The following is a 14,231-nucleotide window of genomic DNA, read 5'->3' on the forward strand; positions in this document are numbered from 1 at the left end:
GGAAATTAGATATTTCATACATTATTTCTGAGAATTTAAATTAGTACAAACCCTGTAAAGAACAGTAACTGAATTACAAATGCAATTTATAAGAATGCAATTGACAAAGGAAGTTAACGTCTATGCATTTAAGCATTTATCCTACAGATATATGTATATACATGCAAAATAATCTTATGTAAAAGGTTGTTATTCATTGAAACATCATTTGAAATATCAATTAATGTAGGATATCAATTAATGTAAAAGACTTGCTGAGTTGTGGTGTATCCATACAGTAGAATACTAAGTAGCCATAAAATAAGAAAAAAAAAAATACAAAAAATTCCTGGGTTACTGACTAAAAATAAAAAGGTGAAAATACCATATGTGTTATACTAATAACTTCATTTAAAAGGGAAGGAGACGGGGCGCCTGGGTGGCTCAGTGGGTTAAGCCGCTGCCTTCGGCTCAGGTCATGATCTCAGGGTCCTGGGATCGAGTCCCACATCGGGCTCTCTGCTCAGCAGGGCGCCTGCTTCCTCCTCTCTCTCTCTGCCTGCCTCTCCATCTACTTGTGATCTCTGTCTGTCAAATAAATAAATAAAATCTTTAAAAAAAAAAAAAGGGGAAGGAGACATTTTTGTTTTGTGTACATTAAAAATATCTGGAAGGAGAAGAAAATGGGAATCTGCTGAATGAAGACAGAGTTGGGAAAGACATGTTTTACTCTGTATCTTTACATACTTGATTTCTGAACCACATGAATGTAATATCTTTCCAAAAATTAAATTATTTTATAAGGCATTATAATAATAGGATATAGTACACTATTAGGTTATTACAGTATTTTTTAAAAAAGAATTACAAAAAGGGAGCCAGGTTTTGAAATGAAAGGAAAAAGAGGTAACATACTCAGTTTCCTTCGTTTCTTTTATCTCACTAATCCACACATCAATAATCGTGCATGGCAAGCTACCATCTTTATTTGCTCCACCTGGCTCTTGTAGAACTTCTGTTTCTAAGCCATCAGCTTCTGAAAATCAAGAACATAACAATAAACATGTCAGCAAAATCCATCCATAGATATCTGAATAAATATTCTATAAATTATCATTACCTAGTTTTAAGCTAATGTACTATTTATTACAAAAAATTAAATATTTTACCTGTAGATCTTTAATCTTATTAATTCTTTGGTTACTTTCTGAAAGTAAATACTAATGAGAAAGGTTCTGTCTTCATTTGCTGACTTCTCTTCTACCTCTTCAATTCAGATTATCGGTGCTTTGTTTTTTTAAACATTTATTTACTTATGTAATTGAAAGAACATGCATGCATGTTTAAGCATGGGCGGGCAGGAGCAGGAGGAGAGTCTTAAGCAGACTCCCCACTGAGCAAGGCCTGACCTTAAGTCACCCAGATCATGATCTGAGCCACAACCAAGAGTCAGACACCTACCCCACTGCACCATCCACATGCCCCACAATGTTCTTGTTTAAGCCACCATCACTCCCTCCTTTTTCCTGGAATCCATACAATCTTTCATTCTCTATTTTTAAAATTTCAAATTAGCTTGTCCTATTTAGAAAGAGAATTGATATTATACCAGTCCTTAAAGTTTTTATGTTACTTAAATAATTTCTTTTATTCACCTGTATAAAGAAAGCACTTGGAAGAAAAAAAATATTTTAGTTCTTATTTTTTAAAGACTTTATTTATTTGACAGAGAGAGAGAGATCACAAGTAGGCAGAGAGGCAGACAGAGAGAGAGGTGGAAGCAGGCTCCCTGCTGAGCAGAGAGCCTGAAGCAGGGCTTGATCCCAGAACCCTGAGATCATGACCTGAGCCGATGGCAAAGGTTTATTAACCCACTGAGCCACCCAGGTGCCCTCTTTCAGTTATTTTTTAGTGAATAATTGTTCATTAGCACCTTAAGCCATACCAATATGACTTACTCTACAAACTAGATTTTTTTACTGTATTGCTCTCAAAATCTAAAATATTTACTATCTGGCTCTTTGTTAGGAGATATTTGCTGACTTGTACTAGGCTGTATAGTCTCTACTATACGCCTAACAGGGTTCTGCTTTGTTTTTCTTTAAAGAAAAGGCGTAAGGTACCTATTAACTATAATTCTAATAAGTAAGACTATTTAAATTATCATGGTGTATTAAAGATGGTCACACATACAGCAAGGTCTCTGACATTTCTCTCATGTAGAGGGGGCCTCTACATCCCCTCTCCTCGAATTTGGGCTGGCATTGTGATTGTCTTAACTGAGTACAGTTCAAGATTATGCCAGTTCCAACTCTAGTCTTCAAGAAAATTGGCAGCTTCTACATTAGAATATGGAAGCCTAAACCACCGTGGAAGTTTATTCTGGAACAACCACATGGCAAGTCCTGAGACTAAATAAGGAGTAGGAACCAGCTAAACAGGCTCTATTGAGACACCATGCATGGAATGACATCATCTTGCCCCTTCCAGAATAAGCCCAGTTGACGTGAATATCAATGAGTGGTACTGATGTCTCATGGAGGAGAACCTTCCCAATTCCTAACCCACTAAAATGTGAGATAAAACAAGTTATTTTAAGCCACTAAGTTTTGGGAATAATTTGTTTTGCAGCAATAGATATTGAAACAGAATTTCCTATATGAAAATAGGTGCTGACATAACAAAAGCTTAAAACGTGTGCACTTGTTTTGGGACACAGCAGTCGGAAGAAGTTAAAAGTGCTTCAAGGAGACTGCTGATGAGAGATTAGTAGTGAAAAAAGGAGATTCTTGTTCTACAGTGCCAGAAAATATGGTGCCTGGAATAACAATGATGATAGAAAACATACCTAAGAGACTCAATGATCTAGCTAAGATGCTATCTAAGCAGAATGTTAAAAGTTCCAGCTAGCTTCTTTAGTAGGCTTTGATAAAGTTGGAGAGAGATTAATTGAAGAAAGAACTATATAGTTTATGAGGACAATTTAGAAGAGAAAGTCCAAGTTAATGCCTTCCAGGCAGTTTTCTTAAGGGAAAACATGGCCTTAAAACAAACACTGAACTCAGGACAGATTTTACTGGTCAAAGATGAAGTCAAGGAAGGGAAGGAATGAAGAAATAAAGAAAAAAAGAAGAGTGGTCAAATGTAGTGAATGTCAAAAACATTCATACAAAGCCCACAAAATTAAGAAAATTCAACTTGCAGAAACTCCATCAGCTTGGATTGCAGAGGAAAGAAAGATGCAGTTTAGAAAGGCCGCAAGGGCACTATCTTTGGTGCAAAGGGAGCAAGCTGACATTGCAATACCTCACTGGCGTTGCAGAATTTCTATGGACCAGTGATTGATATGTGTTCCCTATTTTCCTTGTTTTTGTGAAGAAGTCTCTATTCCTGTTTCACTACTGTATGTTAGATATATAAAAGGCAAGGGACTTATCTTTTTCACTTATAGGTCTTGTGATTAAGAGTAATTTTACTTAAAGAACTGTACCCCAAAAAATTCACCTCTACATAGGCCTGACTTGGATAACAGCTTTAGGCATTCAGCCCTTTTAGTAAGAAGAGGCTTTGCGGTGCTTGGGTGGCTCATCAGTTAAGTGCCCGACTCTTGATTTTGACTCAAGTCATGTGCCCAGCTCCGTGCTGTGTGTGAAGCCTGCTTGGGATTCTCTTTCTCTCTTCCTTTGCCTGGCCCCACGCTCATGCATGGCTCTCTCTCTTTCTCAAGATGAGGCTTTAAGAAGGGGTAAGTGCATTTTACACATGGAAGAAAATGTAAATTTTTTTTATTCAGTGGCAGACTATGGCAGATTACCAATGGCTACAAATTCCTTAACACTCTTAACTTGGATAGGTGGGATCTGTTTTACCTCCTTTGAATTTAGGCTGGTTTTGATTGCTCTGACCAAGGAAATATGGCAGAAGTGATACTGTGCAAGTTGACACTAGCTTTAAAAGTATAAGTAGCTTTTGCCTAGGATCTGTGAGCCCTGGCCACCATATAAGAAGTCAGTCTACCTTGCTGGAAAGAATTATGGAAAGGTGTAGAGACTACATGAATAGGGAGAGGGGGCCAGTTGAACACATACTTCAACCTGCATCTGAAAAGACACCAGTGAAATCGTCTTGAACCCATCAGACCAGGTTGCTAGCTGAATATTACCAGTGATCCCAGAGACAAAAGCACATGAATTATAAAAGTTACATTAGTCAAGCCTTGACTTAATTCCTAAAACACAAAATCAGGAGATATAATGAAAGTATTGTTTGTTTTAACACTAAATTTTGGGGCGATTTATTATGCAGCATTAAAAAATCCAGACCAGCTCTTAAACATAGAAAAACAATGAACCGGGACGCCTGGGTGGCTCAGTGGGTTAAGCTGCTGCCTTCGGCTCAGGTCATGATCCCAGCGTCCTGGGATAGAGTCCCACATCAGGCTCCTTGCTTGGCGGGGAGCCTGCTTCTCCCTCTGCCTCTGCCTGCCACTCTGTCTGCCTGTGATTGCTCTCGCTTCTCTCTCTATGACAAATAAATAAATAAAATCTTAAAAAAAAAAAAAACAAAAAAAACAATGAACCTAATTTGAGATGAATCACCCAAACATTTACACATATTCTGATGATCTGCTTATAAAGGCCTGTTTATATAGAAGAAATTAAAGTATTATCAAGTTAAATAGAGCTCATTTTGAGTTATTAAAATACCATCCACATTTCCTTCTGGCTTCAATGACGTCTGTGAAGATGCTTCATTAAACTCTGGACTGTTCGTTTCAACAGAAGAATTAACAGTAGCTGATGGATTCATTTCAAGTGAAGTATATTTTACTTTTTCTTCTTCAGTAATTAAAGGTTTGTAACTCTCTCTTTCAGGAGAAGTCTCTGAAACAACAACAAAAAAAAGAATGATCATGCTACATTCTCAAAAATAACTTGAATTTTACCTATAATGGTGTTTCCAGCAAAATTAGAAATTGCATTCTTAAAACAGGCAGTTTCTGAATAAGCTCTGTTATAAGTTGATAAATGATTAAGATATATGACAGCTAAACTTCATTTTATTATTTTTTAAAAATATTTTATTTTATTTTTTTTTGTCAGAGAGAAAGAGAGCACAAGCAGAGGGAATAGCAGGCAGAGGGAGAGGCAGGATCCCCACTGAGCAAGGAACCCAATGCAGGACTTGATTCCAGGACCCTGGGATCATGACCCAAGACGAAGGCAGAGACTGAACTGACTGAGCCATCAAGGCATCCCCTAAATTTCATTTTAACTATACATAATGATATTTAGGATGATTAACATATGATTTACTTTCTTCTCCCTTTTATTGAAACTACCACACATGTGTCATAATATTTTTTAAATCATTAACTAACTGTTTTGTTTCTGGAATTGCTAGTTATTTCTAATTGCTCAGAAACTTCCCATACTTTTTTTAAAAAAGGATTTATTTATTTTAGAAGGGAGGGAAGGGCAGAGGGAAAGGGAGACTGAGAGAATCTCCAGCAGATTCCCTGCTGAACACAGAGCCCAATCTTATGATCCTGAGATCATGACCTGAGTTGAAATCAAGAGCTGGATGCTCAACCAACTGAGCTACCCAGTTCCCCTAAACTCCCTATACTTTTAACCTATGCCGCGAGAGAATGGATTTACCTCAGAACAATTCATTGCAGTTATCTGTAAGATACATAGGCTATTCCCATTCATTCCTTGAAGACATTACTTTCTAACTCCCAGTCAGGAGATCTGCCCAGCACTAATTCTGTCTTAACTAATTTAGTTGATTGCCAGATCTCCATTAATAATCCTTCCAGTCTCTGGGCCTCTCAATTCCTCTCCAATGATTTTTATCTTCACCCTACCTCAATCACTCCAGTGATCATATATCTTAGAGAGCTTGTCACTAACTAGAGCTCCTCAAAATTTTCAAAGCTAAATATTCCACCTTCTAATTTCTAACATCTTTTTTTCCACTTCTCTCCCTCTACTATCCCAACTTTAAGAAATATGACCCTACCAGAACTTATAATGCCCTGATCCTACTGTTTTCTCTCCACCATCATCCTCATTAAAATCCATCTAAAGTTCATCATTAAAAATCACTTTTTCGGGATGCCTGGGTGGCTCAGTCAGTTAAGCATTTGCCTTCACCTCAGGTCATGATCTCAGGGTACTGGGACTGAGCCCAGCATTGGGCTCCTTGCTCAGAGGGGAGTCTGCTTCTCCCTCTCCCTTCTGATTCCCCTGCTTGTGTGCTTTCTCTCTTTCTCTGACAAATAAATAAGTAAAATCTTAAAAAAAATCACTTTCTCAGATACATCTTTAACTCACTCTACCCACATGGAGAAATTCTAATACCTTTTAATTCAATTTTCTGTGTATTATATCTGCACACAGGTGGCTGAAATGGTTGGGGAAAGGCAGAGTCTTCCTTACTGATATCAATTTCAAATCATTATCACTGAAGCTAAGTGGGTGCTTTGTGCTGCTTGCAATCCTATCAAAACAGTAGGATACCAGGAACCGTACCTAGTTCAGTAAACTTCCTTAGGAAAACAAGTTGTGTACAGGTATTTTTGAGTTCTATTACCTCTTACTTCTTCCTAATCAATCAAGAACAAAACGATAGTGTTGCTCATGTTTTGAATATCTTCCCTACACCAAGCTTCATCAACAAATTGTGACAGAGGTCCCATCTGTGTTTTTGCTCATTCAGCCTAAGTGTTCAGCTATAAAATCATGTGTATTAAAATCAGGAACAAGGATGCTAGTTAGCACCATTATTAAAGATTGCTTTAGAACAAGTTATGAATGTAGTAAGAAGAAAAAGAACTAATCAGAATAAATACTGGACCAAAAAAAAACCACTAGTTTTTAATCACTGATGATATAACCCTCACATCTGGAAGATCTAAGATCTCAGGGGGAAAACTATATATTTAAAAAAATACTTCAGTGAGGTATCTGCATATAAAATTTTACAGAGACACATAGAAAGAAAGAATAGCTTTATTTTAACCGGAAATAATAATTTAGAAGGGAAACAGGAAAAATATGTCATCCATTATAAAGACAAAAATACATGCATTGTGTAAGAATCAATTTACCAGTTTTCCATTTTGGCAGAGGACTAGGAGACCTTAGTTTTGTCTGGTCCCAGGAATTCAGCTAGATAGCTATCAAAGCATTCTGAACACCTGTGAACTCAACAGAGATGTAAGGAAAGAATTGCTGCAATTCTACAAATAGAAAAGCAGCCCCTTTCTGCAAGGTGGATGGGAGGTGCGGAGAAGTGAACTTAGGCAATATATGGGAAGTTAAAGCATGGGGGTAGACAGCCTCCGTAAGCTGGCCACTAGGAAGTGATTTATTTTAATTTTGTTATTTAATTTCATGTTTTAAAATTTTATTTACTTATTTGACAGAGAGATAGAAAGCACAAGTAGGCAGAGCAACAGGCAGAGGGACAGGGAAAAGCAGCCTTCCCATCGAGCAGGAAGCACACTGTGGGGCTCCATCTCAGGACTCTGAGATCATGACCTGAGCTGAAGGCGGCCACTTAACTCACTGAGCCACCCGGTACCCCCAGAAAGTGATTTGGCAGCAAAGCTCAAAATCAGAATTTTTAGAAGTCTGTTCTAGTGAGGGACATCCTGACTGAAAAATGCTCAGGTGGTGAAGTGGCCAGAATCTTAGGTGGGACAGTGTGACTTCAGGACCTCCAGGGTCACAGAAAGAAAAGGGGTACCTGAGTGCGGAAGGGTTCCCAGGTATCTGAATGGGAAAGCCGGCTGCAATTAGTGAGCCCAAGAATGAGCTTTCAGCTTGGGACTGCCATAAACTACGAACTGCAGGGGCCCAGGAAGCTGCAGAACTATGGTGAGACACGCCCTCCACCCCTGCTTCTACCAGGAGGAGAAGCATGGCTGTGCACTACAGGAGTCTACAGGGATTGGAGACTCAAAATAGGGTCCCATGCCTGAGATAGAAATGCTTGGTAATGGGGCACCTGGGTAGCCAGTCTATTAAGCATCTGCCTTAGGCTCAAGTTGGGATCAAGTCCTACATGCGGCTCCTTGCTCAGCAGGGAGTCTGCCTCTCCCTCTGCCTGCCATCCCCCTTCTTGTGCTCTCTCTCTCTGACAAATAAATAAAATATTTAAAAAAAAATTTTTTTTAAAAGAAAGAAATGCACAGTCACAAGCTGGGTGAGCATGCAATATGGATGGAAACCAGGGAGACAAGAGTAATGGACTGCTTTCCCCAAGGGCACACTGAGGAGTTGAGGGCGATAGCTTTGGGCCCTGGGGCTGGAGACTAGGAGGCTGCCATTTTCACTCTCATCTTCTAAAGTTGGGGGGTGGAGAGCCCTCAGGGAACAAAAGCCACATAGAGCAACCAGCACAGCTTACTTGGCCTGGCCCCCTAGCATGGGTGGTGCAACTCTGCCTAGGACAAAGAAACCTGAAAATCAGTACAACAGGCCCCTCCCCCAGAAGATCAGCAAGAACATCCAGCCAAGACCAAATTTACTGATCACATTGAACTGCAAAATTCCAGTGCAGGGTGAAATAATATATAGAAATCATGGTGTTTTTCTCACGATTCCTTCTTATAAGTCTTCCAATTTTAATTTTTTTCTCTTTTGTTTTCAACCAATTTTCTTATTTTATCAACTCATTTTTTAAATCTTAAAAAACTTCATGTTTACAGTTACATTCTATCCTTTTATTGTATTTAATTTTATTTTTGTGTGTATATATATATACTGATTGCCAGTGACCTAAATCAGTATAGATGTAAGTAAGATGTCAGAACTAAGGTTCAGAATAATTTTTTCCTTTCTTTACAATTTTGAGAAGCAGTCTCTTCTGACAAACAGATCAAAGCACACCCAAGATATAGTGTATTGCTCTGTTCTGGCTGTTTATATTTGTTCCTTTTTTTTGTCTTTTAATTTTGATTTTTATTGTTACATTCTATCCTTTCAGTGTATTTTATTTTTGTACCTATATAAGTTCCTCTTTCTTTACAATTTTGGGATTTAGTTTTCTAACAAACAGACCAAAATATAAACAGCAGTGTATTACTTTGTTCTGTTCACCTGTCTGATTATATTCTTTCTCTCTTTTTTGGTTATAGGTCTCTTCTGATTTGTTTGGCGTATATTCCTCTGGGGTTGTTGTTGCCATTTTAGTATTTGGTTCATCTATGCACAGAAGGACAAGATGGTAAAACTCACCTCAAAAAGGAAAACAAGAGGCAGTACTGATTGCCGGTGACCTAAATCAGTATAGATGTAAGTAAGATGTCAGAACTAAGGTTCAGAATAATGACTATAAAGATATTAGCTGGGCTTGAAGAAAGCAGAGAAGACACTATAGAATCCCATTCTGGAGGTAGAAAAGAACTAAGATCTAATCAGATCAAAATAAAAGAGGCTATTAATGAGATACAATCAAGAATGGAGTATCTGTTAGGACAAATGAGGCAGAAGAGAGAATTAAGTGATATAGAAGACCAAATGATTGAAAATAAAAAAATTGAGAAAAAAGAGAGATAAAAAACCACTGGATCACGATGGGGAGAATTTGAGAGATAAGTGACACCATAAAGCAAAACAATATTAGAATAACTAGAATCCCAGGAGAAGAGGAAAAATAGAGAAGGGAGCAGAAGGTATATTAGAGCAAATTATAGCAGAAAACTCCCCTAATCTGGGGAAGGAAACAAGCATTCAAGTTCACAAGGCACAGAAAACACTCCTCAAAATCAATAAAAATAGGTCAACGCCTTTATACACAATAGTGAAGCTTGAAAAGCTCAGAAACAAAGAGAAAATGCTGAAAGCAGCTTGGAATCAGAGGCCCATAACCTACAAGGGTAGAAACATTAGATTGGTGGAAGACCTATCCACAGGGACTTGGAAAGTCAGAGAGGATTGGCATGATATATTCACGGTGCTACATGGGAAAAATATGCAGTCAAGAACACTACCCAGCAAGGATGTCTTTCAAAATAGATGAAGATAAAAAGCTTCCAGGACAAACAAAAACTAAAAAAATCTGTAGTCACTAAGCCAGCTCTGCGAGAAATATGAAAAGGGATCCTTTAAGCAAAGAGAGAGCCCAAAAGTAACAGAGACCAGAAAGGAACAGAGACGATATACAGAAACAGTGACTTTATAGGTATTAAAATTCATAGGTACTAAATTATTATCTTTGAATAGTTACTCTGAATGTAAAGGGGCTAAATGTCCCAGTCAAAAAACACAGGATATCATATCAGATAAAAAAAAAAGCAAGAACATCAATATACTGTCTTCAAAAGACTCATTTTAGACCCAAAGACACCTCCAGATAGAGAGTGAGGGGGTAGAAAACTATCATGCTAATGAGCAGCAAAAGAAATCTTTATACCAGACAAATTAGATTTTAAAGCAAAGACTATAATAAGAGATAAGGAAGGACACGGTATCATAATTAAAGGAAATCCAATAAGAAATTCTAGCAGTTGTAAACATTCATGCCCTAATATTGAAGCAGCCAATTACATAACCGAAATAATAGCTAAATTAAAGAAACACATTAAATGATACAATAATAGTAAGGGACTTTAACACCCCACTTACTGCAATAGAGAGATCATCTAAGAGGAAGATCAACAAGGAACCAAGGACTTTGAATGACACACTGGACCAGATGTACTTCACAGATATTCCAGACTTCACAGAGCATTCCATCCCAAAGAAACAGAATACACATTCTTCTCGAGTGTATATGGAACATTCTCCAGAATAGATCAGATACTGGGTCACCTAACAGGTCTCAACTGGTACCAAAAGACTGGGATCATTCCCTGCATATTTTCAGACCACATTGATTTGAAACTTGAACTCAATCTCAAGAGGAAATTTGGAAAGAACTCAAATTTATGGATGTTAAAGACCATCCTAGGAATGAATCTGTCTGGCAGGAAATTAAAGAAATTTGAAAAATTCATGGAAATAAATGAAAATGAAAACACAGCTGGTCAAAACCTTTGGGATGCCGCAAAGGCCATCTGAAGAGGAAAGTATATAGCAATACAAGCCTTTCTCAGGAAACAAGAAAGGTCTGAAATACACAACCTAACCACACCTAAAGGACCTGGAGAAAGAATACCAAATGAAGCCTAGACACAGCAAGAGAAGAGAATTAATAAAGATGAGAGCAGAAATCAACAAAATAGAAACCAAAAGACCAGTAGACAGATCAATGAAACTAGGAGCCAGTTATCTGAAAGAATAAGATTGATAACCCCCTGGCCAGATTAGTAAAAAAGAAAAGAGAAATGGCCCTAATAAATAAAATCATGAATGAAAAAGGAGATATCACAACCAACACTGAAAAAATATAATTTATAAGAACATATATTTTTTTAAAATTTTAAAAGGTTTTATTTAGTTAGTTAATATAGTGAAAGAGAGAGATGACAAGTAGGCAGAGAGGCAGGCAGGGAGAGGGGGGAAGCAGACTCCCCACTGAGCAGAGAGCCTGATGTGGGGCTTGATCCCAGGACCCTGGGATCATGACCTGAGCTGAAGGCAGAGGCAGTGACTTAACCTGAGCCACCAGGTGCCCCAAGAACATTTTTTTTTTGAAGATTTTATTTATTTGAATATTTGAGAGAGAGAGAGAGAGAGAGAGAGAGAGTGCACAAGCAGGCAGAGGCAAAGAGAGAAGCAGGCTCGCTGATGAGCAAGGAGCCCGATGTGGGACTCGATCCCAGGATGCTGGGATCATGACCTGAACCGAAGGCAATGCCTTAACCAACTGAGCCACCCAGGCGTCCCTATTATAAGAACATATTATGAGCCAACTACATGCCAACAAACTAGGCAATGTGGAAGAAATGGATGCATTCCTAGAAATGTATAAACTACCAAGACAGAAACAGAAAGAAATAGAAAACTTGAACAGAATGATCAATAACAAGCAAGGAAACTGAAGCAGTAATAAAAAAAAATCTCCCAACAGACAAGAGTCCAGGGCTGGATGGCTTCCTAGGGGAATTCTACCAAACATTTAAAAAAACATGTTTTTCTGAAGCTGTTACAAAAATCAGAAATGGAAGGAAAACCTCCAAACTCTTTCTATGAGGCCAGCCTCACCTTGATCCCAAAACCAAAGACCCCACCAAAAAGGAGAATTACAGACCAGTATCTCTGATGAACATGGATGAAAAACTTGTTACCAAAATACTAGAGAACAGTATCCAACAGCATATTAGAAGCATTGTTCACCATGACCAACTAACATTTATTCCTGGGATACCCCATTCACAAATCAATCAACATGATAGATCACATTTATAAAAGACAAGAACCATATGATCCTCTCCATTGATGCAAAAAAAAAAAGCATTTGATAAAATATAGCATCCTTTCTTGACTAAAACTCTTCAAAGTGTATCAATAGAGGGAACATATCTCACTATCATAAAAGCCATATATAAAAAGCCCAGTGATTTATAATTTGTCATTATCAGTGGGGGAAAACTGAGAGCTTTTCCCTTAAAGTCAGGAACACAACAGGGATGCCCACTCTCACCACTATTGTTCAAGATAGACTGGAAGTCCTAGCCTGAGCAATCAGATAATAAAAAGAAATAAAAGGCATCTGAATCAGCAAAGTAAGAAGCCAAACTCTCACTCTTTGCAGAAAACATGATACTCTACATGGAAAACCCAAAAGACTCCAGCTCAAAATTTCTAGAACTCGTATAGTAATTCAGCAAAGTGGCAAGATATAAAAATCAGTGCACAGAAATCACTTGCATTTCTATTCAATAACAATGAGAGAGAAGCAAGAGACATTAAGGAATTGATCCCATTTATAACTCACCAAAAACCTTAGCATACTTTGGAATAAACCTAGACAAAGAGGTAAAAGATCTCTACTCTGAAAACTACAGAACACTCATGAAAGAAATTGAGGAAGACACAAAGAAATGGAAATGTTCTATGCTCATTGATAAGAAGAACAAATACTGTTAAACTACCTAGAGCAATCTATACATTTAATGCAATTCTTATCAATATACCATCAACTTTTTTCACAGAGCTGGAAAAAAACAATCCTAAAATTTGTATGGAACCAGAAAAGACTTCAAATAGTGAAAGGAATGTTGAAAAAGAAAAGTAAAGCTGGGGACATCACAATGCCACACTTCAAGCTCTACTACAAAGACAATATGAAACTGGCACAAAAAAAGATACATATTTAATGGAACAGAACAGAGAGGCCAGAAATAGATTCTCAACTCTACAGTCAACTAATCTTTGACAATGCAGGAAAGGATATCTAATGAAAAAACGATAGTCCCTTCAACAATGCTGCTGGGAAAATTGGACACCCACATACAGAAGCATGAAACTGGATCACTTTCTTACACCATATACAAAAATGAACTCAACATGGATGAAAGACCGCAATGTGAGACAGGAATCCATCAAAATCCTTGAGGAGAACACAGGCAGCAACCTCTTTGACCTCAGTCAGAGCAACTTCTTCCTAGAAACACTGCCAAAGGCAAGGGGAGCAAGGGAAAAAATGAACTATTGGGACTTCAAAATAAAAAGCTTTTGCACAGTCAAGGAAACAGTCAACAAGAGACAACGAAAGAATAGGAAAAGATATTTGAAAATTTCTTATCAGATAAAGGGCCAGTATCTAAAAATCTACAAAGAAATTATCAAACTCAACACCCAAAGAACGAATAATCCAATCAAGAAATGGACAGAAGAGATGAACAGACATTTCTCTAAAGGCAACATGCAAATGATCAACAGATAGATGAAAAATGCTCAACATCACTCAGCATTAGGAAAATACAAATCAAAACCACAATGAGATGCCACCTCACACACATCAGAATGGTTTCAATTAGTAAGTTAGGAAATGAGATGTTGGCAATGATGTGGAGAAAGAGGAACCCTCCTACACTACTGGTGGGAATGCAAGATGGTGCAGCCACTCTGGAAAACAGTATTGAAATTCCTCAGAAAGTTGAAAATAGAGTTACCCTACAACCAGCAATCACACTACTAGGTATTTACCACAAAGATGCAAATGTAGTGATCCAAAAGGGCACCTGCACACCAATGTTTATAGCAGCGATATCCACAATAGTCAAACTATGGAAAGAGTTCAGATGTCTGTAGACAGATGAATGTTTAAAGAAGATGTGGTATATATACACAATG

At 37.8% G+C, this 14,231-nt stretch overlaps 1 protein-coding gene across 5 annotated transcripts in view; it reads right to left on the reverse strand.

Annotated features, from left to right (window-relative positions):
* The window catches only part of NEK1 (NIMA related kinase 1), a 209,805-nt gene that overhangs the window by 35,407 nt on the left and 160,167 nt on the right, over nt 1–14,231 (reverse strand). For all 5 annotated transcript variants that reach the window (XM_004758106.3, XM_045078305.1, XM_045078304.1 and 2 more), the window contains 2 exons: nt 4,686–4,862; nt 895–1,015 (listed from right to left, as the gene is read on the reverse strand). In XM_004758106.3, the coding sequence (XP_004758163.1) occupies nt 895–1,015; nt 4,686–4,862 (298 nt within the window). The remainder of the gene's footprint in view (nt 1–894; nt 1,016–4,685; nt 4,863–14,231) is intronic.

This window comes from Mustela putorius, unplaced genomic scaffold, assembly GCF_011764305.1.
Source record: "Mustela putorius furo isolate JIRA1106 unplaced genomic scaffold, ASM1176430v1.1 tig00000242_pilon_pilon_pilon, whole genome shotgun sequence".
Taxonomy (NCBI): Eukaryota; Metazoa; Chordata; class Mammalia; order Carnivora; family Mustelidae; genus Mustela; species Mustela putorius.